Source organism: Urocitellus parryii, chromosome 1 (assembly GCF_045843805.1).
Source record: "Urocitellus parryii isolate mUroPar1 chromosome 1, mUroPar1.hap1, whole genome shotgun sequence".
Lineage (NCBI taxonomy): Eukaryota > Metazoa > Chordata > Mammalia > Rodentia > Sciuridae > Urocitellus > Urocitellus parryii.
The window spans coordinates 127,747,758-127,772,770 of NC_135531.1; the positions used below are offsets into that span (position 1 = coordinate 127,747,758).

Below are 25,013 nucleotides of genomic sequence, written 5' to 3' on the forward strand. Positions count from 1 at the left end.
ATGGGGGGGGTTTCTTGGAATGTAAAATAAACATTGAGCCTTGTCTGAATTATTTGTGGATGTTGCTGCTGCTCTTGCCATGAGTGGCTGCTTGCTCTGAGAGGATGGCACTGCCACAGATCATGTGGGAAGGATTCTGAACCACAAATCTAGAAGTGGATTCTACTTCCCATTTAGCTACTTCTTAGAGGTAAGATCTTGGCAAATCACTATTATAACTCATTGAGACTTGTTCCTTCTCTAAATGAAATATAATTATCTAACTCAAGAAGTATTTATGGCTGGGTGTGGTGGCACATGCTTATAATCCCAGAGGTTCAGGAGGCTGAGGCAGGAGGATCAAGAGTTAAAAGCCAGCCCCAGCAACTTATTGAGGCCTTATGTGGATATGACTAAGTGGTTAAATGCCCCTGGGTTCAATTCTGGTACCCCTCCCACCCCTGCAAAAAAAAAAAGAAAGAAAAAAAGAAGAGAGTTATGTAGATCAAATGCTAGTTTCCCAACTTCTCCGCTTTTTCATACTCTTGCTGAGTTATTTTTTGCATCCTTGGGTATTACCACAACACTCATTACAATCTTGTCATAATGCTCTTTAATAGAGTTCATCTCTGGTGTCCCCACACCAATGCTGGTTGCACAGTTGGCAGGGATTCCTGAATCCAGACAAAGAGGTCCCGCAGGTCAAGGGTTTATGGTAGGGCAGTCCATTCCACCCCTTCACCCTTCACTTCCCTGCCTGGAAACTTCCTGGACATTGCAGAAGAGCTCTGGGGAAGAGAGGAAGACACAGCTCAGAGATAGAGTGCTTGTCTAGTGTGTGTAAGATCCTGAATTCAATCCCTGGTAAAACACGCAGCCCCCACAGACCTCTAGGGGGACACTGCTGAGGCAGTCTGAGGTTGAACATCTACCCTGGGAATATGTAGAGCCTTTCACAGCTGGCCAGGAGCAGGTGCCTAGGGACTTTTTGCTGAGTGAATAATAGGATTTGGGGGTGCTTGGTTCTGGTTGTTTGCAACAAAGGTTGGACAAAAGGTTCCTGAGGCCATGACACTCTTTCACTCCCCCCACCCCCGCCATTTGTGGGTCACAGAAAAGGTCTTTCTAAGAACCACCAAGCCTGTAGTCCCAATGGAACAAAACTATCACTGGGTAAGAGCTAAGCAAGAAAAGGCTCTCTCTCCTTATACACTCTTGTTCATTCATTCAACCAACACTCATGACCTGGCACTCTGAACACGAGAGCAGTGGAGAAGAACTTCAGAGAGCCTTGTGGGACAAAACCACCCAAAATCCTCCAAAGACCTCCAGGAAGCCCTATGTGAAGGGGGAGGTAGATGAGTAGATGAAATTTGGGGCACGTGGGAGACTTTTAGTGGTCCAAGCAAACTGGATATCTGTCTCTATCCCAATCCTAAGATCAGACTGAGGACCCTGGGGGTCTGAGTGTGGGGGAAGAGGTGTTAAGACATACTTATCAGGTGTGATAGCACATACCTGTAATCCCAGTGACTCTGGAGGATGAGGCAGAAGGATCTCAAGTTCAAGGCCAGACTCAGCAATGTAGCAAGGCCCTAAGTAACTTAGCAAGGATCTGTCTCAAGAGATAAAGTGATAAAGGGCCTCTGGGTTCAACGCCCCCCACCCTGACTCCCCGCAAAAAAAAAAAAAAAAAATACGCTAGATCCAATAGCAACATGTCCCCAAACCCCAGGTCTGTTAAGTTGTATTCTGGCTCAAAGAAGAGATTCTTTATTTGAATGATTCAGTGACCAAGAGAGCATAAGCACACATACACACATACCCACGCACAATATGCAAAGGCATTTCACAGGTAGGGGATAGGAAGTGAGAGAGGGGGCCACAAAAGCAGCTGGAGGCTTCTTTAACCCAATGAAGGGGGCCTCAGATGGAGACACTCCCTGGAATTCTTGTTCGAAAGCTATAAGAAAAAATGCACTCCTAGTGAAGTTCCAGGCCACATATCACAGCAGAGTTAGAGAAATCTGGGTTTGAGGCCTGGAAAAATCTGTAGATTTTCCTCACTGTAGAAACCTGTATCAGCTCCCCATTTCTTTTCCTGGAGACCTATGACTCCCTGGTACTCAAGGATCTTCCCACGGGTGAGGGAAGGATAGCACCACAGCCGCCTGGTGTGGGGTGGTCTATAGGGGAAATGGGCTCCACAAGGCCGTGGGGCAGCAGTGAACTTATCAGCTGGCTGGCATGAGGCAGTTTGCCTTTCAAAGCACAGAATCCTCAAGGAAGGTGGCAGGTGGGGACTTTCCCACATGACCGAGTGTTGGAGCACCTCTGATGGGAGGTGAAGGTTCTCATTGGAGCTTTCCATGGTCCCACTGGGTATGGAGGCCTCCTCCGGCTTCAGCTTGTCATTAGCTGCTACAAATCCTTAGCACCATTCAGGAACTGTGGAAATGGGCAGGAGGGACAGCAAGACTCTGCTGTGACTGTGTCAGTGCTCCAGGAAGGAGATGTCACACTTGGCAGAAACCTGTATAGTTGGCCAGCATCTGACTCAAGGCTCAAGAGAGCCTGCACATTTTGCAGAGAGGGGGAGTGTCACACTGGCTCTAAGCTTGCATGTGGTGTCCATTTCCACCTACTGTCTCCTGCCCTGGCAAATCTGCATGAAGACTACAGGAGACGTCTGGAGCTGAGGGACAACTCTGTTTTTAGCTGTAAGAACTGACCCCAAACTGACCTTTAGAGAAAAAGCAGGTGCTGGGGCCACAGGACGTGAGGCCCAGTAGGGCTGAGGAAGAGGAAAAGCCATCCTCCAATCTACCACCCACGTCGTCTCAAGACCCCTGCTTCCCCGTCATGACCAACAGGACCCATACCACAGGGTGGAGCGGGTGCAGGTTTGCCTGGACCTATCAGAGGCTGTCTGTGGCCCAATTCTTCCTCTGGGCTACTTATTCTCCTACTGTAAGAAAGGAGGAAGAGGGAGCCAGGGGCTGACCACAGTCATAGGAAGCTGGCTCTTGGCTGGTCCAGTGTGGAGTGCTAGACAGAAACCTCTAGTCTTCTAAGGTGCTTGAGTCTTTCTGAGTGGGTTGCCTTTGTACTGGAATCTGGCCCAAGGGTGATACCATTGTTTTTGGTGACCTGAAATGAGAACCAACAAAGCACAGGGTCAGTGTGTGGCATGCTGTTAATGAGGTGTCAAGTCCCTTATTCTAATGGTAGCATGGCTCTTCAAGTACCTGGGAAGAGGAAGCAGGGTGGCTTTCCTCTACAAGGTCTGCTGAATGCAGGACAGGATGGATGGTGCACACTTTCCATTATCCTATTTCATTCTTGTGGTAATTCTGAATCCCCATTTTACACACAAGTAAACTAAAGTTCAGAAAATTTAAAGGGCTGGCCCAAAGTAAGTTTTTTAGTGGTAGATTCAGGACTGCAGCCCATGCCCTTCCACTATACCAAACCATTTACTCTGCCTACTTGGCCTGGATACTTACCCTACCAACCTTATTCCACACCATTCTCCCCCTCACATTCAATCAAATGTGGCTCTCCTGTCACTCTCTAACCCATTTTCTAGGGACATAGTACCACTTGATATTGCCTCACTTGTTTATGGATTTGTTTAGGATCTGTTTCTATTTCTAGAGGGAGGAACCAAAGTATCAGAGACAACACTGGTCTTGGTGTCTATTGTATCCCCAGTCTCTAAAACAGAGCCCAGCACATAATAGGTGTTGAGTAAATATTTGTTGAATAAATCAAAGTCTACCTTTAATATATACAACTTATTGGCACTAGCACTTCACATATTTCTTCCTTTTTTTGTGTATTGGGGATTGAACTCAGGGGCACTTGACTACTGAGCCAGCCCTATTTTGTATTTTATTTAAAGACAGGATCTGAGTTGCTTAGTGCCTTGCTTTTTGCTGAAGCTGGCTTTGAACTTGCAATCCTCCTGTCTCAGTCTCCCGAGCTGTGGAGATTACAAGTGTGTGCCACCATGCCTGGCCATTTCACATTTCACATATTTCTAATCCTCACCCAGACAGTAATGTGAGGCTGGTGAGTTCCACTTGGTAGTGATGGAGCAAAACAAATGGGGTTTGCAGTTAAATACTAAGTATGAATCCTTGGTCTAATTCCAAGTAACTATGTGATCTTGGGCAAGTCACTTAAGGTAAGTGATATTTGGCTTCCTCTGGTTGAAAATGAAGGGGATGTCCTATTTTTGAGCTGTTGAGAATTTAATGAGATGTAAGTGTTTATTTGTTCAACACATTAGAGCTTTAAACTTGCAGAAGAAATAGAGACTCAGAGAGGTTTATTGACTTGCCCAAGGCCACTCATCTGAGAAGTTTAGGAACAGAACTATAAAACCATAATTTTCTAGTTTGAGTCACTTCAGGACAAGCCTCTGGCTGGCTCTAGGTTGTTTACTGAAACTACCACTAGTCACACTGCAAGATATGCTGAAACGCTATTTGAGTGCCAGCCTAGGATGCTGGGGCTTGTATCAAGTCTGTATCTAAGATAAGTCCCAAGAGTTCTCCAAATTAAAGATTTACCTACAGATAAGGAGGAAGATCTGTTATAGTGTGGGAGAGGAAATTCTGGGCAGAGTAGAGGACCAAAGATATTTTTTATTCCAACACTCTGTATTACTTCTACCTTTAATTCACTTGGCTCAGTGAGCAATGCACAATCAACACCAAAGTCAAAGTAATCATTTCAGCAGATTTTCTGGCCTGGCACTCAATTTCCTCTTGTATAAAATGGGGATTATGATGACCATTCGAGAAGGTTATGTTATAGCACATTGTTTACACTATACATTTCCCTTTAGAGGGGGAGGGACAGAAGCACACTGGCATTCCTGGCTAGGACCTGTCCTCTTCATATCACATAGTACCATGACTTCCCCCTCAGCGTCATGTGCTGGGAGGAACACAATGTGAATCAGACAGGTTTTAGTTTGAATCACGGCCCTGACTCACCACATCACTTTGAATGTTGGTTGCCTATATCTGTAAAATGAGAGTAATAACTCCTTCCTTCCAAGGTTGTTATGAGGATAACATGAGAGAATTTGCTTTGCATATGGCCCACAACAGAACAGAGGTTCAATGAATGCTATTCACGTTCAAGATGATCATCACTATGTTCACCTGTTCAACCCACTTATCACAATTTTTTTGAGGGGTGGGGAGGTGGAGCTGGGAGTAGAACCCAGAACCTTACATTTGCTAGTCAAGTACTCTATCACTACATCCCTAGCCCCACTCAGCACAATTTTTATTGATTGTTCATTTGCTTAGTTTGTCTCCTCCCATTAGAATGTAAGGTCATAGAATAGGTACTGAGTCTGTTTTGGGGCAACCATTTGGGTATTCAATAAACACTTGGTCACCTAGTGAAAGAATCTAGTCCTATCTGGTAATAACCTATAGAGGGAGCTCCTGCTGCAAAATTGATGGTGTAAAGACAAGGGTCTTCAGGCTAGTTGGGGGGAAAAAAATCACACTTCTCTGTAGTCGGTTGTTACAGATCAGGAAAAGGGTACTCTTAGGGGACCACAACAGAAATCATCTATGATTCTCTACAAAATCCTTCAGTCTGGCTGGTCCAAAGACTAGGGAGAAGCTGATGGAAGAAGAAGTTGATGGAAGAGGAGACACTTTTTCCTGTTAACTGATTTGTCTTATGTTGACTGAGATTACCAGAGTTCTGCTTAAACCTGGGACTACCTGGCTTTGTTCTGACTTAAAAAGCCTGGGCTCCTGCTGCAGACCTTTGAATTTCAAAAATGTTTACTCACTGGTTCTTGTGTTTGAAGCCGCTGACGTGAGCTTGGTACTGTTCTATGGAGTTCAGCACTATCTTACACGTCTTGCAGGGGTAGCCCTTCCCAGCTGAAACACACATCAAAATCAAGATATTTAGTTATCCAATAAGAAGTGACTGGGGACTGTTGCTTTTTGGAGGGAGTGCAAATGCCCTTCTGAGGACTGATGGGTTGGGGGTGAACAGAGTGGCCCAGATGAGAAACCCAGAGGCCACAGTGTGGAGGAGGTAGCCTGGGAGCCTATGTGCTCCCTATAGAACCTTATTTTCCTATGTTGCCAGCGCCAGCAAAAAGCCCACCTCAGGTGTGGTCATGCATGCCTGTGATCACAGTGCCTCGAGAGGCTGAGGCAGGAGGATTACAAGTTCAGAGCCAGTCTTAGCAACTCAGGGAGGTGCTAAGCAACTCAGTGAGACCCTGTCTCTAAATACAATACAAAGTAGGACTGGGGATGTGGTTGAGTGCTCCTGAGTTCAATCCCTGGTATCAAAAAAAAAAAAAAAAAAAAAAGCCTACCTAGACTGTCTGTTGAGTAAATGAAAGAATGACAGAACAAAGAGGTGACACTTGGTGTTAACTATTTTTCCTACCTTGACTGTGCTAAGTGGCCTTTTTAAGTATGCCCTTCACCATGGACCTCCGGGAAAGTGCCACTTTTCTTGAGCTTGCAATAATAGTAATTAATGAGCATATCTGTTATGAAAACCCATCTGTCTTTTTACCTTGGGGCTCACAGATACCCTGTCTCCCTATCAGGGCTGCTCCAGTGACAGAGTGGCCTTCCTCCATATGGCCTAACAGTAAATGAGGAGCTGAGATATTACTTGACTCCTGGTTCTATCTTTATGTGATTTGGCCAAATCCCTTCCTTTCTCTAATCCTTAGCTTTTCTCAACTGCAAACCAATTGCATTACAATTCATAATCCTGGTGCTTACAATAAAATAGCTACTCTTTACCAAATGCCTGACATAGGCATGCATTTTATATAATGTTTACTTTGCATAACGATCCTGTAAAAATTATAACTGTGGGCTGGGGATGTGGCTCAAGCGGTAGCGCGCTCGCCTGGCAGTGCGACCCGGGTTCAATCCTCAGCACCACATACAAACAAAGATGTTGTGTCTACTGAAAACTAAAAAATAAATATTAAAAAAAAAGAATTATAACTTTATTTATTTATTTTATGGTACTAGGTATTGAATCCAGGGTTGCTTTACCACTAAGCTGTATCTGGCTACTAGTTCCGTGCAGGGGTCAATACAGACCATGACTCTCCAGCAGCCACAAACAACGCCAGTCAGAAAGTGCTGGAGGAGACCCAGGGCCTCCCCAGTCCTTTTAATTTTTTATTTTGAGACAAGTCATAGAAGTGGCCTTGAACTTGTGATCCTCCTGCCTCAGTTTCCCAATCTGCTGGGATTATAGGCATGTGCCACTGTGCCTGGCATAACCGTCATTTTGTAGATGGCAAAATTAAGCCAGAGTCACATGCCCAGGAGCACAGAGTTAGTTAAGTGGCAAACAGGCTTGGTTGATTACAAAGGTTTACTGATTCTAGAATGCCAGGTGTTAACTGTTGTAAGACAAGCAGCTGTACACACAACTTGAAGGCCCCTGTGGCTCTGATACCATTTGCTACCTTGAAGTCTCACAGCTTTGAGGTGAGGTCACCTAGGTTCAAATTTCAGTTCTACCATTTGTTACCTGTGGGACTACAGGCCAGTTACCTAACCTCTCTGAGATTTGTTTTCCTCATGCATACATAAGAGAGGCTCCTCTAAGACTCAGGTTCCTGACCTATAAAATGGGGTGGATATTAGTACCAACTATATGAGGTTATTATGATAATTTAAATAAAATTTTCTGGGCTGGGGTTGTGGCTCAGTGGTAGAGCACTTGCCTAGCATGTGTGAGGCATTAGGTTTGATTCTCAGCACTGCATATAAATAAATAAATAAAATAAAAGTTCATCAACACCTAAATAAAAGTATCTGGCACATAGTGCTCAATAAATCTGAGCTTCCCCCTGCCTTTTGGTATTGGGGATTGAACCCAGGTATGCTTTTCCTCTGAGCTATCCCCAGCTCTTTTTATTTTATTTTTCGGTACTGGCAATTGAAGTCAGAGGCACTCAACCACTAAGCCATATCCTCAGCTCTATTTCGTATTTTATTTAGAGACAGGGTCTTATTGAGTGGCTAGTGTCTTGCTTTTTGCTGAGGCTGGCTTTGAACTTGCAATCCTGCTGCCTCAGCCTCCTGAGATACTGGGATTACAGGTGTGCACCACTGCACCTGGCTTGTTTTTTGAGACAGGGTCTCATTAAGTTGCTAAGGCTGGCCTTGAACTTGTGATCCTTCTGCCCCAGCCTTCTGAGTCATTGGGATTACAGGTGTGTGCCACCATGCCAGGACCAAATGTACGCTTTTGTCACTGTTACTGTTTTACTCTTATGGGCTCTGTGAGTCATGCTGGCAAAGAGGGAGAGGCAGAAGGTATCTTTTTTTTTTTTCTTTTAGTTGTAGATAGACACAATATCTTTATTTATTTTTATGTGGTGCTGAGGATGGAACCCAGTGCCTTACACATGCTAGGCAAGCGTTCCACCACTGAGCCACAACCCCAGCCCCCAGAGAGTATCTGAAGATTTCCATGGCAGCTGCAGCTCTTGACAACATAGACAATGTCCTTTACTCTAGCAGTTAACCAATATTCCTAGTTACATTTGTTTCCTTTATATCTTCAAGCATACCTGGAAGACACATCCCTTTAAAGTATGCAAAGGAGAAAACAATTGCAATAAGAATTTAAGTCCTTTCTAGACATTTAAGGTCAGTATCATGGTTCACCATCTTCAAGGAAAACACAATATAAGGGACTAGCAGAACTATTCTTCCCTCAAGGTCAGGGGTGGGACCTGGAGTGGTGTGGGGTTGACAACCACCACTGGTGCACAGATTACAAAGCCCACTCTCTTTCTTTCTTTTTCTTTTTTTTTTTCAGAGCCAGGAATAGAACCTAGGACCTCATGCATGCTGGGAAAGTGCTCTCGACCATTTAGCTACAATCTCAGTTCACAAAGCCTACTACCTGTTAAACATCAGACACCATGCTAGAAGTTTGTGTATTTATGTCTTTGGGTTTATATACCCTGCAAGTGAGATGGTTATTTCCATTTTCCAGAGTAAGAAGCATTCTTAGAGAAGTTTAGGGGTTTATGTGGAGTCAGAGCAGAACTTGCCCTCTGCAAAGCCCCTCTGGACTCTCCTGTGTTCCCTTGGAGGAACAAGATCTCAACACACTATTTGCTTATCTGTAAGCTACATTCAAATTATTATTTGGGGCAACTGTAGAATTTATTAGAACTTCTAAAACAAGATTTGCCTAGTATATACATTAAGTGAATTTCCAGTTGCTTGTTTTACATGTCCAATATTCTGGTTTACCTGTATGATTTTATGAAGTATAAGTTGCTAGAGTAACTTTGTTTTTTTTTGGTACCAGGGATTAGACTCACTGAGCTACATCCCCTTTTGTTTTTTATTTTGAGACAGAGTCTGGCTAAGTTGTTTAGGGACTTGCTAAATTGCTGAGGCTGGCTTGCATCTTGTGATCCTCTTGCCTCAGCCTCCTGAGCTCCTGGAATTGCAAGGTGAACCACCATGCCTGGCTCTAGAGCTGATTTTTTTTTTTTTTTTTTTGGTGGTGCTGGGAATTGAACTCAGGGTCTTTTGAATGCTAGGCAGGCACTCTACCAACTGAGCTATATCCCCAGCCCTAGAGCTGATTTTTAAACATGGTTTATTTAGAAAAGACTATAGCAGAAGAATGTCATTTGTCTTAAGTCGATGGAAGTCTTTCTCCCATCCTACTTCCTTCTCTACTATTACCTTTCTTTTTTTTTTTTTAAGTTGTAGTCAGACACAATACCTTTATTTATTTATTTATTTTTATGTGGTGCTGAGGATTGAACCGGGGCCTCGCACATGTTAGGCGAGCGCTGTACTGCTGAGCCACAACCCCAGCCCTCTACTGTTACCTTTATTTTCTCTTGCCCTTTACTAACATGCCTCTTGAAAGAGCTGTCTATACTTTTCTGTACTTGTTTCTCCATTTCCTTGTCTCTCAACCACTTTGTCACCTACCCATTACATACAAAGACATGAATAGTCTTTCTGAGGCCAATAGTGGCTTCCGTGTATCTTAATTTAATGGACAAAATGAATACTTATTAGGCCCCCTCATATCTGACAGAACTAGCAATTGCTCCCTTCTTCAAATTCTCTCAGCTTTGGCTTTTGACATTTGAATTTTCTCCTCTGGTTGTTCCTTCTCAGCATCTTTTTTCCATCTCCCCCCTCCCCTCCAGTACTGGGGATGATATGCCAGGCCTTGTGCATACTAGACAAAAGCTCCGCACTGAGCTACATTCCCAGCTGTGCTACCTTCTCTTGAACCTACCATTTAATACTGGCATCCCAGAGGGCTCCATCCTCTTTTTCTTTCTTTCTCTCATTTTCTTCTTTATTATTATGATTTTATTATGATTGAACTTGAAGTCACATGAGCACTAACAAGCTAACACTCCCCCACTTAGCTACCCCCCCCCATCCCTTTTAATGTTGAGAATTGAACTCAGGGCCCAATGCATTCTAGGCAAGCCCTCTACCTTTGAGCTACATTCCCAGCCCTTTTTATTTTGAGACAGGATCTCACTAAGTTGCCCAAGATGGCCTCAAACTTTCGATCCTCCTGTCTCAGCCTCTTAAGTAGCTGGGATTACAGGTGTATACTACAGCACTTGGTAATCTAAATCATTTTGTGCATATGTGTGTGTGCGTGTGTGTGTATGTGTGTGTGGTGCTGGGAATTGAACCCAGGGCCTTGTGCATGTGAGGCAAGCACTCTACCAACTGAGCTATATCCCCAGCCCTCTAAACCATTTTTAAGTGTATAGTTTTGTGGTGTCAAGCACACTCACACTGTTGTTCAAGTAATCTCTAAAACTCTTTCGTCTTGTAAAACTGAAGCTCTATACTCATTAAACAACTCCCCACTTTCCTTTGCCCCCTGCCCCCACCATTCTATATACTTTTGTTCCCATGAGTCTGATTACTCTAGATGCCTCACTTAAGTGAAATCATACAATATTTGTCCTTTTGTGACTGACTTATTTCATTTAGCATACTGTCTTCAAGGTTCCTCCATGTTGTCATCAGAATTTCCAAAGGGCTCAATCTTAGATCCTCAGTTAGATCTCTCTCTAAACTCTGTAAAGACCTGGGGTACATGCCTGTAATTCCAGCCACTTGGGTGGCAGGCTGAGGCAGGAGGATCATAATTTTGAGAATAGCCTCAACAACTTACTGAGACCCTGTTTTAATATAAAAATCTTAAAAAGGGTTGGGGATATGTCTTGGTGATAGAAGGCCTCTGGTCAATCTTTTGTACCGAAACAAAAGCAAACACCAAAACAAAACATAAAAGCAAAGAAAAAAAAACTCAAAATGAAACAAAACAAAACCTCTATAAGGGATTTCATTTATTCCCCTGACTTGTAATTATTATTAGGCTAAAACATGACATTATCGATAGTTTCTAACCTACAGAAACAGTGACTTCATGTGGCTCAACCTAACATAATGAGAAGAGAAACTTTTCTTTCTTTCTCTATCCTTTGAGCTCCAGAACTGTATGTCCAACTGCCTCTTCAGTATCTGTGATGTCTCATAGGCCTCTTAAGCTCAAGTTGACAAAACATAGTAATGGATCTAATATCTTAAGATTACATCTGGGCACCACCCTTCTTACTTTCCTTCAATTCCCATTGGCAATTTTACTTTCTTTTTTTAAAAATTTTTTAAAGAGAGAGAGAGAGAGAGAGAGAGAATGAGAATTTTTAATATTTATTTTTTAGTTTTCGGCGAACACATCTTTATTTGTATGTGGTGCTAAGGATCGAACTCGAACAGGAGAGCACGCTACCGCTTGATCCACATCCCCAGCCCGGCAATTTTGCTTTTTATGCACCTCTTGAATCTATTTACTTCTGTCTACTTGTCCACTGCTACTGTAGTCCAAGCTCCTATCTTTTCTAATATGAACTTCTACTAGGTTTTGGTATTAGAAAGAGATCCATGATTGTCACTTATCAATATCAGCAGTATCACCTTGAATAAGTCACTGAGTTTTACTTTTATTCAAGTGGGAAATTCATACTTATTTACAGGAATGCCATAGGGATTAAATTATAATGCATATTTTTATTTTCTTTTTATTTTATTTTTTTTAAAGAGAGAGTGAGAGAGAGAAAGAGAGAGAGAGAATTTTAATATTTATTTTTTAGTTATTGGCGGACACAACATCTTTGTTTGTATGTGGTGCTGAGAATCGAACCCAGGCCGCATGCATGCCAGGCGATCACGCTACCGCTTGAGCCACATCCCCAGCCCAGCATATTTTTATTTTCAATATAATTTTTACAGTTACAGTAGTTTGATTCATCCTGACGAACTCATACATGCATGGAATTCAATTTCAGTTCATGATTCCCCCCAGCCCTCCCCCCTTTCAAGAAGGACTGTATTTTTATTTGACCTCGACTACAAAAAAAAAAAAAAAAAAAAAATCAAGCTACATAATACATATATTAATATCAAAAAGGGACATGAGCTAGGTGCGGTGGCACACATCAGTAATCCCAGACGCTCGGGAGGCTGAGGCTGAGGCAGGAGGATCGAGAGTTCAAAGCCAGCCTCAGCAACTTAGTAAGGCCCTAAGCAACACAGCAAGACCCTATCTCTAAATAAAATATAAAAAGGGCTGGGGATGTGACTCAGTGGTTAAGAGCCCCTGGGTTCAATCCCTGGTGCCAAAAAAAAAAAAAAAAAAAAAAAAAAAGAACATGATACTTAGGTTTACTTCTGTTTACTAAAACAAATGTATTAATTTTTATATGTGCCATGTAGGACAAGACTATTAACATTATAATTTAATGAATATACAATAAATGTCCACATTTTAATAATAGGATAGGGTTAACATAGGGTCATGATTTTCAAGTAGGAGGTCAGCTTTAGAAACTCATGAAGTACTTTATAGCTCTAGATACTTGGTTCTTTTTAGCTGTGTGAGATAGTGCACAACCAAAATCCCAGTGACTTAAGAGTCTGAGGCAGAAGGATTGCAAGTTCAAAGCCAGCCTCAGTAACTTAGCAAAGCCCTAAGCAAATTTTCGAGACCCTGTCTCAAAAAAAAAAAAAAAAAGGCTGGGGATGTGGCTCAGTGGTTAAGCACCAATGGGTTCAATCTCTGGTATCAAAAACCAGTTTTTTAAAAAGGAAAATTCCAAGTCAAAAAACAAATCAAGGGGCTGGGCTTATAGCTCAGGGGTTGAGTGCTTGCCTCCCAAGTGTGAGGCACTGGGTTCAAGCCAACACCATAAAAAAATAAATGAGGAAATAAAGATATTGTGTCCATCTATGACTAAAAAATACTGAAAAACAAAACAAAAAACCAAAAGTCAGGCACAGTGGTGCACACCTATAATTCCAGCTACATGGGAGGCAGAGGCAGGAGGATCACAAGTTCAAAGCCAGCCTCAGCAACTTAGCAAGACCCTATATCAAAAAAATTAAAATAAGGGTTGGGGCTGGGGATGTCGCTCAGTGGTAGACCACTTGCCTAGCATGCATGAAGCTCTGGGTTCAATTTGCAGTAACACAACAAACAAACAAACAAAAAACAATTTAAGATCAAAACAAAAGGTTTTCCCAGAACAGTGGGAATTTTACACAATGAAATGTCTATTCTGCAGGTATAAATCAAACAATACAAATATAAAATCTATATCCTATCTATTCCAAAATATCCACACTGCACTGAACAAAGTGTCAATGTCTTTAGAAAGGCCACAGTATAAACACTGATTATATTTATGTCTCCTAGACTGAGTTTTCAGACAATTTATAATCTTCTACCTCTTCAAATCTGAGTTCTTTTGAAAATCCATTATGCTGGAATGAATGTGCATAACATTCTTAAATCACTGTTATCTGGGCTGACTGCCACATGCATCTAGAGCTGATAATAGGTAAATTAGTTTTAGACTGGAATTTATTTCAAATAAGGGGAGAAGGAAAGGAAAAGGAGGGGGAAGAAGAGAAGGAATAGAAGAAACTTAGAAGGGAAAGAGAAAAAGAGATTTTTCTAAAATATTTTTCTCTGTGTATTTTAAACTTGAAATAATCAGCATAGGACTGTAGTCTATGTAGGCCTAGCATACACAAGGCCCTGGGTTCAAAAGCAAAAAATAAAAAATCAAATGCATAAAATGAACATTCCATTCATGGAAAGTTTTAATTTTAATAAGTTATTTCTGAGGTTAGAAGAGATATCCTTTGGTTTGAACAACAACAACAACAAAACCACCAAAAGCACCAAATTTAAGTTATAAAAATTAAAACTAGGCTTTTGCATAAGTCTAATATTCTTTACCTAGCAAGTCCTCTCTGGACTGGACACCAGGATATTTATAATCTTTACATTGTATGACTCTAGGAACCAGAATCTATATTCTGCAAATTGGGGTCAATATTTTCTATTGAAAACATTGATACTATCAGGTGTGGTAGTGCACACCTGTAAACCCAGACACTTGGAAGGCTGCAGCAAGAGGAACTGCAAGTTTGAGGCCAGCCTTGGCACCTTAGAAAGACCCTATCTCAAAATAAAATAAAAGGGCTGGGAATATAGCTCAGAGATAGGAGTCCTAGGTTTAATTCAAAGTGCTGCTAAAAAACAAAACAAAACAAAAAAAACCAATGTTACCTTTTTGTCACCAAAGATATAGAGTCCATTTTCAGTTTCCACACATTCATGAAGTAACTTTCTCAAGTTCTCTTAGTGCCTAAATATTCAGGGATAACAATTTCAATGAGGTCTCAAAAATAAGGCACAAAAATCTACATATTAGTAGTTATTTCTACAGAATTGTTAACTCTTCAGAAAGGTATATTTAACTATAAAGAAGCTAGTACACTTTTTAATTTATAAAGCCATTTTTTACCCAGACACATAAATAAAATAAGTTAGTTTCATATGAAATGAAACTAGGTTTTTCTGTTCTGGGGAGAAAATTCTACTGTACAATAGTTATTCTAAAAATGTGTTAGCATGTTATAAAAGTTGCTAAAATACATACTTTTTTTGGGGGGGGGTGTTGCTAGGGATGGATGTCAGGATCTTCCCCCTCAGCCCATATTGATTTAAAAACAAATTGAGTTTGGTACTGGAGATTAAACCTGGGGGCACTCTACCACTAAACTACATCCTTAGCCCCTTTTTAAATTTTTTACTTAGAGAGACAGTCTCAATAATGTGTCCGGCTGGCCTCAAACTTGTAGTCCTTCCTCAGCCTCCTAAATAGCTGTGATTACAGGTTTATTATCACACCACCAGTCTACATTTTTATTTTTAATTGACACAGAGAATTTACGTAATTATTGTGTATACTGTGACATTTCAACACACATATATAATGTGTAATGATGTGACCAGGGTAATTATCTATCATCTCAGACAATTATCATTTCTTTTTATTTTGAAATATTTTATTAATTCTTGCTCATGATAGTTATTGAAGTATGGTATAGAATACCAAAAGTTATTCCTTCTATTCAACTCTACCAACTTTTGTTGTTGTTGATGTTGTTTTGGTACTATGGATTGAACTCAGGGGCGCTCAATCACTGAACCACATTCCCAACCCTTTTTTGTATTATATTTAGAGACAGGGTTTGCTGAGTTGCTTACGGCCTTGCTAAATTGTGAGGCTTGCTTTGAACCCATAATCCTCCTGCCTCAGCCTCCTGAGCCGCTGGGATTACAGGTGTGCACTACTGTGCCTGGCTGTTGTTTTTTCCTTTTAATTGTACTGGGGCTCAAACTCAGGGATGCTTAACCACTGAGTTACATTCGCAGTCCTTTTTTTTGGTGGGGGATTGAACCCAGGAGTGTTTAACCACTGAGCCATGTCCCCAGCCTCTTTTATTTATTTATTTTTTAAATTATGAGGTAGGGTCATGCTAAGTTGCTTAGAGCCTCTCCAAATTGCTGAGCTGGCTTTGAACATGCAATCTTCCTGCCTTAGCCTCCTGAGCCAGAGATTATAGGCATGCACCACTATGCCTGGCAATTTTTAAAATTAAGGTATTTCATGAGTATTTTACCTATTTACTTTGTAGGACTGAACCCAGGGCCCCATGCATGCTAGACAGGCACTCTAATACTGAGCTACATCTTTAGCCCAGTTTTTTAAAATTTTGAAACAGGGTCTTAGTAAACTGTCCAGGCTGGCCTTGAGGTTGCAATCCTCCTGCCTCAGCCCCCTGAATCACTGGAATTACAGGTGTGAGCCACCATACTCAGTTTATACATTTTTTTGATAATAGCCATTCTAACTGGGGTGAGATGACATGTCACTGTGATTTCGATTTGCATTTCCCTGAAGATCTGTGATGTTGAACATTTTCCCCAAATATTCATTTACCTACAATTTATATATCTCCCTCCTTTTTTCTTTGCAGTAGTAAGAATCAAACCCAGGGTCTTGAGCATGCTGGGCAAGCACTTTACCACTGAGCCACATCCCTAGTCCTGTTATGTATTTTGTTTAGAGACAGGGTCTCACTGAGTTGCCTAGAGCTTCACTTTTGCTGAAGTTGGCTTTGAACTTTCGATCCTCCTGCCTCAGACTCCGGGATTACAGGTGCATCACTGTGCCTGGTCCTTAGTACATTATTAATGGTCCTATATTTCTATTTTTTCCCCAAGCATGAAGCTGGTCACTTTGTGAGCAAGAGTTTAGTGAGCTGAATACTTAGTAAGAGTACAAAATAAATAAAGATTATTTCTTTAAGGGAAATAATTGCTGGATTTCTTAGGGCCTTGCTAAATTGTGAGGCTGCCTTTGAACTCACAATCCTCCGCCTCAGCCTCCCGAGCCACTGGGATTACAGGTGTGCACCACTGTGCCCGGCTATTGTTTGTTTTTTCCTTAAGGGAAATAATATTTATTTATTTTATTTTTGTGATGCTGGGGATGGAAACCAGAGGCATCTCCAGTCTTTATTTATTTTAATTTTGAGACAGGTTTTTGCCAAATTGCTGAGAATCTTGCTAAATTGCCTAGGTTATTCTCAAACTTGCTATCCTCCTTCCTGCCTCAGTCTCCCGAGTCACTGGGATTATACATATATGCCCCTGCACCTAGCTAGTTTTAGTAATTTTTTTTGATATCAATATCTCCTATTTAATATAACCAAACCAGGGTAGGGAGGCAAAGCTTTAGTGCAGGGTTTAAATTCTGCTGACATCAAGGCAAACTTTTCTCTTTCTGGTGTAATAAAGAACTACTAGAACATGAGATTCTGCCCTAATCTGTTGAAGGTCAGCATCTGTGAAAAGCACTACCAAAAAACCGAAAACAGTTTTTAATTAAAAAACACACAAACAAAAAGTTAAATTTAAAAGAATTCAACAATAAGAAAAATTTAGACAAGTGTTTTTTTTTTTTTTTTGGTACTGGAGATTGAACTCAGGGGCACTCGACCACTGAGCCTCATCCCCAGCCTTAATTTGTATTTTATTTAAAGACAGGTTCTCACTGAGTTGCTTAATGCCTTGTGGTTGCTGAGGCTGGCTTTGAACTTGTGATCAACCTGCCTCAGCCTCCCGAGCCACTGGGATTACAGGTGTGCACCACCAAACCCCGTCTAACAACTTTTTTTTTTTTTAGAACATTGTCTAACTTTTATTTAACCTTTAATTTTTTTTTAAAAAAATAGGCTCCTTTTGTTAAATTTTGAAAACTCAACTGCACAATATAAAGCAGTCCCAACCTAACATACTCCATTAAAATGCTGCTTCTTCCCATAGCTTGGAATTGAGAAATCCAATGTCTATGTCCAATGTCTATTGAGCCAGGCACAATGGCACATACCTGCTATCCCAGCTACTTGGGTGGCTATGGCCACAGGACTACAAGTTTGAGGCCAGTTTGGGCAACTTAGAAAGAACCTGTCTCAAAATAAAAAATAAAAAGAGGGCTGAGGATGTAGCTCAGTGGTAGAGGTTCCTTGGGTTCAATCCCTAGTACCACAAAAGGAAAAAACAAAACTGAACTAAACAAAACAAAGAAATTCAATTATCATGGGCTTTGGTATATCCTGTTTCCACCTCTGGTATAAACACAATATGCCACTTGATGTGCCGAAAAGGAGAAGGCTTATTAATGTGTTAAAAAAAAAAAAAAAAACCCAAATTAAGAGCAAGGTAGTTTCTCCATCTTGAAATTTATTTTCCCCTGAATGATCTCTATTCCTTGGCAGAAACCCAGAGTGTTTGAATAGTCAATTTGGTAAAGATGACCTTGGCAAAATAACCTAGTGCAGGTGTAAGTGTCAAAATTGTAATTTGCATGGGGATGCACGTCTGTAATCCCAGTGGCTCGGGAGACAAAGGCAGGAGGATTGTGAGTTCAAAGCCAGCATTAGCAATAGTGAGGTGCTAAGTAACTATGTAACTCAATGAGACCTTGTCTCTAAATAAAATACTAAAAAGAGCTGGGGATGTGGCTCAGTGGTCGAGTGCCCCAGAGTTCAATCCCTGATACAAAAAAAATATTTTCCCAACTCTTGAGTGAACTGTAAATTTCCTGGGGATGGAACCAGGGCCTCAAGGCTGTTAAGACAAGTACTCTACCATTAAGCTATATGCCCAGGCCTATAAATCTTTTTTTAATATTTATTTTTTAGTTATAGGTGTATATATATCTTTATTTATTTTTTTAAGGTGGTGCTGGGGATTGAACCGAAAGCCTCATGCATGGTTATAAGAATGTACCATGTGATCTGTTGGCTGACAGATGGCTAAACCTGGACACCAGAGAAGTAGTTTGCTTTTTCTCCAATTTTGGTTGTCTTTCTTTCTTTCGTTCTTTTTTTTTTTTTTTTGACTGATTCACATAAAAATATGGAATGCTTCATGAATTTGTGTGTCATCCTTGTGTAGGGGCCATGCTAATCTTCTTTGTATCATTCCAATTTTAGTATATGTGTTGCTGAAGTGAGTACTGAGTTGACTTTCTGATAACATATAATGACCCAGAGTAACTGCTCTTACTTGTCAAACCAGTATCTGTGATCACAAAATGACCTGAAGGACTTCATCATTTGAATCTTAGGTAAACTGACACAGAAGGAATTCCAAGCAGCAGGTAGGTATGTGTGTTATACAGGAATTCTGCTGCTGATGATACATAGTCTGCCCTTGTGCAGAAACTGCCTTTTACATGGGAGAGGCAAAGCCCATAGTGAGACTGCTAGACAGAGGGTCTCAAAACCTGCCCATCTCCCCTGGATAAAGACAGAATTGAGGTGGTGACCAGGGTGACCTGGATGTGCTGTACCTGGATGACATGCTGGGTATGCATATGAGGATCATGGAACTGGCCAACATCTATAATGGATTGCTGAGAGTGGTGAGGCAAAGTAGGCTGAGCCACACAACCATGTGAAGTTGCAAATGCTGAGGTTGCTGGAGACCACATGCAGAGTGTGACACAGGGACAGACTGGTGGTCTCTTTGACTTTAATCCACTAAGGTTTGGTAAAGTTCTGTCATTGTTCAGGTTAGCAGGTCTGTTGTGGACAGTCTCACCATGGCACTATCTGTAGTTAAAACAGCTGGCACAGAAGTGATCATAACTGTGGTCAATATGGTATAAATGGTACAAAGGAGCTGGGAATACTCTGGATGCTTCTTTTGAATGAGTCGGGCCTTCCTGGTCTTGCTATTGTGCTATTTGGAGCAATAAGGGAAGCAGACAGGAGGGGCAGCTATGACATTTCTCAGCTGGGTATGGGTAATAAGCACGGGGTTCTGGTTTTCTAGGACCAGCAGGATGAAATTTCTGAATGTTTTATGGGAGCTCAGCTGCTGGATGCTTCTTCAGAATATGGGCTTTAGCTGTGCTTCGTGGCACACACCTGTAATCCTAGCTACATGGGAGGCTAAAGCAGGAAGATCACAAGTTTGAGTTCAGCCTTATCAACTTAGTGAGAATCTCAGCAACTTAGTAAAACTCTGTCTCAAAAAATAAAAGGGACAGGGATTAAAGCTCAGTGGTAAAATGCCCCCGAGTTCAATCCCTAGTACCAAAAAACAACAAAGATTCAAAAAAACAAAACAAAAACAAAACAAAACAAAGCAAACAAACAAAGACAACAAAACCCCCCAAAAACAAAAATCCAGAATATGGGCTTTAAAGCTTGCTGACACCTGTGTAAGCCTTATCATAATATTGACAAATGTAATTGCAGCTGGCACCTATTTAAGTCTGGGTGCATTTTTTAAAAATTTTTTACTATTTATTTTTTTTTTAGTTTTCAGCGGACACAACATCTTTGTTTGTATGTGGTGCTGAGGATCGAACCCGGGCCGCACGCATGCCAGGCAAGCACGCTACCGCTTGAGCCACATCCCCAGCCCCTGGGTGCTTCTTTGATAAGTGGTTTACCAGCATGACTTCTTCTGTAAACCTGTCACCCACAGGTGGCATTTGAACATGAAGCTGTCATAAGCTATGGATGTGATGGGAGGTGTGAACATTTGGGAGCTGCTGTGATTGGCTTTCTTGGCTTCCTTCTCAGGATTATGCATCCTTTGCATGTGTTTCCATAGTTTGTCTTTTCTGGTTAAATTGCTTCCCACAAGGAGTACACAGGATGCATGTGGTTTAAACGCTGGAGCATATGGAGCTGCGGTTCACTAGGGTGACAGGAGGTCTTGTCACACTCTGTGCACTGGTAAATATTTTCTCAGTGGAAGCAGTGCGTCTGCTTTTTCACGTGGCTGAAATCTGAGAATTGTTTCTTATAAATTGGGCGGGTAAGGCAGCTATAATTGATATGAATGGTCACTTGATCTTTTAACAAATCAAAGGGGTCAAAGGATTCTGGGCAAAAAAAAAAAAAAAAAAAATCCAAGAGCAAGTTTTCTCATCTTAATGGAACCTCATGTGGCTTTCCAAGAAAGCACTGGTGCTGAAGACTGCTATAGAGATCACAGGTCAATGGGCAATTCTCCCATCTATGGAAATGTCATTGTTGGTGGTCCAGTTTCATGGACACTGGTTGAGGTTATCCTTTTCACTGATGACTTTCCCACACTGCAAAGATTCAATAGGCTGGAAGGATTCCAAATAGACAAATGCTGAGAGGTCTGTTTTGGATGCATTTGGCCTGTACATGTCACTAGATGTTGCAGTGCTCTGGATGAGCGCCATGCTATGCTCTCTTTGTATTGCGGCTACAGGTACAGGGTGTTTGTGACATGTGTTCTAAAGAAGACTGGTTTCATATAGAAGCTGAGGCCTTGGGATAGTGTTTTTTTTTTTTTTTTTCCCAGCTGAACCAGTTGCTGGTTCAGCTTCATCAAACGCCTTCTCTGTGGAAAAAAGTAGCAAGTTCTGTGTCCCTTCATCAATCTTTTCCCCATTTTTTTGTGGCTATTTCCAAGTGGATAAACTTTAGAGGACACCCTGGATGTTGACCTGGGCTTTCTTCAGTTTCTTGCTCTGCTAAATACATCTAGTTTCTTGTCATGAGATGCCATTGCAACTCATCTCAGTTTATAAATAAGCAGTTCCATTCACAGCAGGACTAATTCTTTTCTTGATTTCAAAGAATTTTTTTTCCCCCTCAAAAATGTCATGAAGTTTTCTGATTCACAAACTCAGCATAGGATACAGCACACCAAGCCTTCAGTTTCTCCTTGGGTTCGAGAATTTCTTTTCTTTCTTTCTTTCTTTTTTTTTTTTTTTTTTTTTTGGTGGGGCTGGAGATTGAACCCAAGACCTTGTGTATAATAAGCAACCTGTCTACACTGAGTTACACCTTCATCCCCAGGCTCCATGCTCTTTGTCACTGAATAATTACATTGTGGCCTTACCTGTTCAACTATCAGGCTTGGCTCCAGGTGATTCTAGGATGAACAAACATCATCCATTACAAAGGTCCTCATCAAACAACTTGAATCATAAGTCTTCAACCAAATCCCTACCTTTTCCAACCCCTTTAACAAGAGGAACTTTTAGCCAGGTATGATAATGCACACCCCATCCCAGTGGCTTTGGAGGCTGAGGCAGGATGATTTTGAGTTCAAAGCCAGTCTCAGCAATTTAGCAAGGCACTAAGCAACTCAGCAAGACCCTGTCTCTAAATAAAAAATATTTTTTAAAGGGTGGGGATGTGGATTAGTGGTTAAGTGCCCCTGGGTTCAATCCTTAGTACCAAAAAAAGAAAAAAAGAAAAGGAAATTTTAGAGGATATTGCAATCTTTCTGCTTAGGCCCATTGACAAGGGGTTCTTCCACATGGTATGCTTAGGAATGTGCCTTTTGGCGAGTACTACCCCAAGGAACCTGTCTTTGTAGAGGACCATGGGAAGGAATCTGTCTTTGTAGAGGACTATGGGAAGATTTACTCTGGGTCAAGTGAACAAGAACTGGTTAGGGATTGGATGCAAGGGAAAATGCACTGGGCTCACTGAAGAGTATGTGTCATTACATGTCTTCAATATCTTCTTCTCTATGCTTGTCTTTTTTTTTTTTTTTTTTTTGCCTCCTATCTGTAATGTTCTGCAGGGTTGCCAGAAGACTGGCAGCACCTGGTTATGCACCAATAATAAGGCCTACTAGGATATTAGATATAAGTTACCCAAGTCTTTAATCAGAGCCACATGGCTTTCACAAGGTGCATATATACCAACATGTGCTCCAGACCATCCATGAAGTATAGGAGGCGCCATATGCCATGTATACTAGTTGCTGGGGTGGGTGAACCTGGTTATCAGTGTAAACATCTGAGCCACAGTTCCATTGTCTGAAACAAATTACACCTGGGCAGCATTTTGTTTGTGCTCTACAGACCTTAATTACATGTATGAGATTTCAATTTTGAAGTCCATTTTTCCTGTACTCAACAGCTCCAAGTCTGGGGTACCAATGCAGCATGGGGAGGGAACAGTGACCTATCTACCACATGTTGTATTCATGACCGACAAAAAGTGTCTTTACAAAAAACATGACATTGGGAACAAGAAGATGGAATCAGTGGGTCCCAGATCTTTTCTAAGAGTGATGGAAATCAAACTTCCAACCTTGCTACCTCCCTGATTATGTTTTTTTTTTTTTTCTTTTTTATGGTACTGGAGATTAAACCTAGGGGCACTCTACCACTGAGTTATATCCCTAACCCTTTCTGAGACAGGGTCATATTAAGTTGCTGAGGCTGACCTTGAACTTGTGGTCCTCCTGCCTCAGCCTCCCCAGTAGCTGAGATTACAAGCGTTTGCCAGCACACCTGTCCTCTGCTTAGGTTTTCAGTAAGGATCTGGGCTAATCTGTAAAGTACTCAGATGCCTCAAGCAAAATAACCAACCAAAAACCCAAAGCTAGTGATTCTAGGATTAAGTAATTAGCCTCTGAAAAATGGAGGGGGAAGACAGAGATAAGGAGGCAGCTTTGGTTTGAGACAGAAGAGCAGAATGGACGCAAGTTAAAATAAGCAGCTAAACACTGCAATGACTCAGTCCTGCTAATGAACAAAAAAAAAAAAAAAAAAAAGAAAGAAAGAAAGACGAGAGTTGGGAGGACTATTGAAGGAGTCAGGGTTGGAGTGAAGGAAGAAAGGTCTGCTGCAAGGGAATCTTGGGTCAGGCCAATTGGACATAATGTTATATGTATTAATTGCAGTCCAAAAAGAGGCCATCAAGAAGGGAGGCTCTGGGGCTGGGGATGTGGCTCAAGCGGTAGCGCGCTCTCCTGGCATGCATTCGGCCCGGGTTCGATCCTCAGTACCACATACAAAGATGTTGTGTCCGCCGGGAAAAAAAAAATTCTCTCTCTCAAAAAAAAAAAAAAAAAAAAAAAAGGGGGGGGAGGCTCTGAGCTTCTTGGTTCTTAAATTTAAAGAATCCTAAGCATATGGGAATGACCCTGCCTGTATGAGGGAACAGTAAATAAATATCAGATACCCCTTCCCTATCTTGAAGTAATTTATGCAGCAGGTACTGGATGAACAATCCCTGGCACCCAGATAAAGGACCTGGCCCATAGTTTTCTCCCCCTGCTTCCTGATCATTGCTTTGCATCTGTTTCATTCATGTCAGCAAGGCTCAGGAATGGCCTATATGTATGGCTGCCTTTGGTGTTTGGACGGTTGTTAAAGAAGCATGATCCCTCCCACCTTGTGCCCATATGTGATCTGGAACATCTATGGCACTGGGTTGTTCACCCTCCCTATGATTATGGGAAGAGAACAGATGCTTCTAAGCAGCAAGCTCTCTGAAGCCAAGCTGTTCCATATCTAGATACTGAGAAGGTCTCAAGTGTTGACTTGTACCTCCATGGCTTGCCAAAGTTTGCCAGGTCAACATGAGAACACTTTATCTTCTACCTCTTCAACTTAGATTTTTCCCTCCTAGCATTCACCTACCCTGAGGGAGCAATGAGGACCAACACCAATGGTCATGTAGGCTCTACTACTACTCTTCAATAAGGGAACACAGTAGGCACTCAACAATATTTCCTGACTCAATGAAGGAGACAATAATAACATTTCCTTAATACACACACACACACACACACACACATTTATTATAGGCTGTGAGTAGTTACTATAATGGGAGGGACCCCCTAATTGTTTATGAATTCCCACTCTAGTGATATTGATTAAAATCTTTTTTTTTTTTTTTTTTTTTTTTGGTGGAGGGAGGGATGGTGGTACTGGAGACTGAACCCAGGAGCCCTTAACCACTGAGCAACATCACCAGCATTATTTGTATTTTGAGACAGGGTCTTGCTAAGTTGCTTAGGGCCTTGCTAAATTGCTGAAGCTGGCTTTTAACTTGTGATCCTCCCACCTCAGCTACCCAAGCAGCTGAGATTACAGGCTTGATTGAAACCTTGAGGTTAAGGAAGTAGAAAATATTCTCTGAGCCAGAACGGTCTCCTTAGCTACACTATCCCAAGGACATGTATGATAGGCCCCTGCTCCTAGGAAAGCAGTATGCTGAGGACACTCAAAATCCGGCAGCACAAGCTACTGAGACCTTCAT

General features: G+C 41.6%; 1 protein-coding gene, 1 non-coding gene and 2 pseudogenes across 2 annotated transcripts in view; all 4 read right to left on the reverse strand.

Annotated features, from left to right (window-relative positions):
• Positions 1 to 2,914: 2,914 nt before the first annotated feature.
• Znf346 (zinc finger protein 346) overlaps positions 2,915 to 25,013 on the reverse strand; it is a 51,066-nt gene continuing 28,967 nt past the window's right edge. Inside the window, exons 6-7 of the mRNA XM_026398211.2 lie at positions 5,807 to 5,900; positions 2,915 to 3,129 (exon numbers count right to left, since the gene is read on the reverse strand). Coding sequence (XP_026253996.1) covers positions 3,042 to 3,129; positions 5,807 to 5,900 — 182 coding nt within the window. The 3' untranslated portion in view covers positions 2,915 to 3,041. The remainder of the gene's footprint in view (positions 3,130 to 5,806; positions 5,901 to 25,013) is intronic.
• Positions 18,211 to 20,556, reverse strand: LOC144255766 (PR domain zinc finger protein 10-like; annotated as a pseudogene).
• On the reverse strand, positions 18,862 to 18,968 carry LOC113189482 (U6 spliceosomal RNA). The gene has a single exon (XR_003301656.1). It is a non-coding gene; the product is annotated as a U6 spliceosomal RNA (small nuclear RNA).
• LOC144255772 (PR domain zinc finger protein 10 pseudogene) lies at positions 21,236 to 24,427 on the reverse strand (annotated as a pseudogene).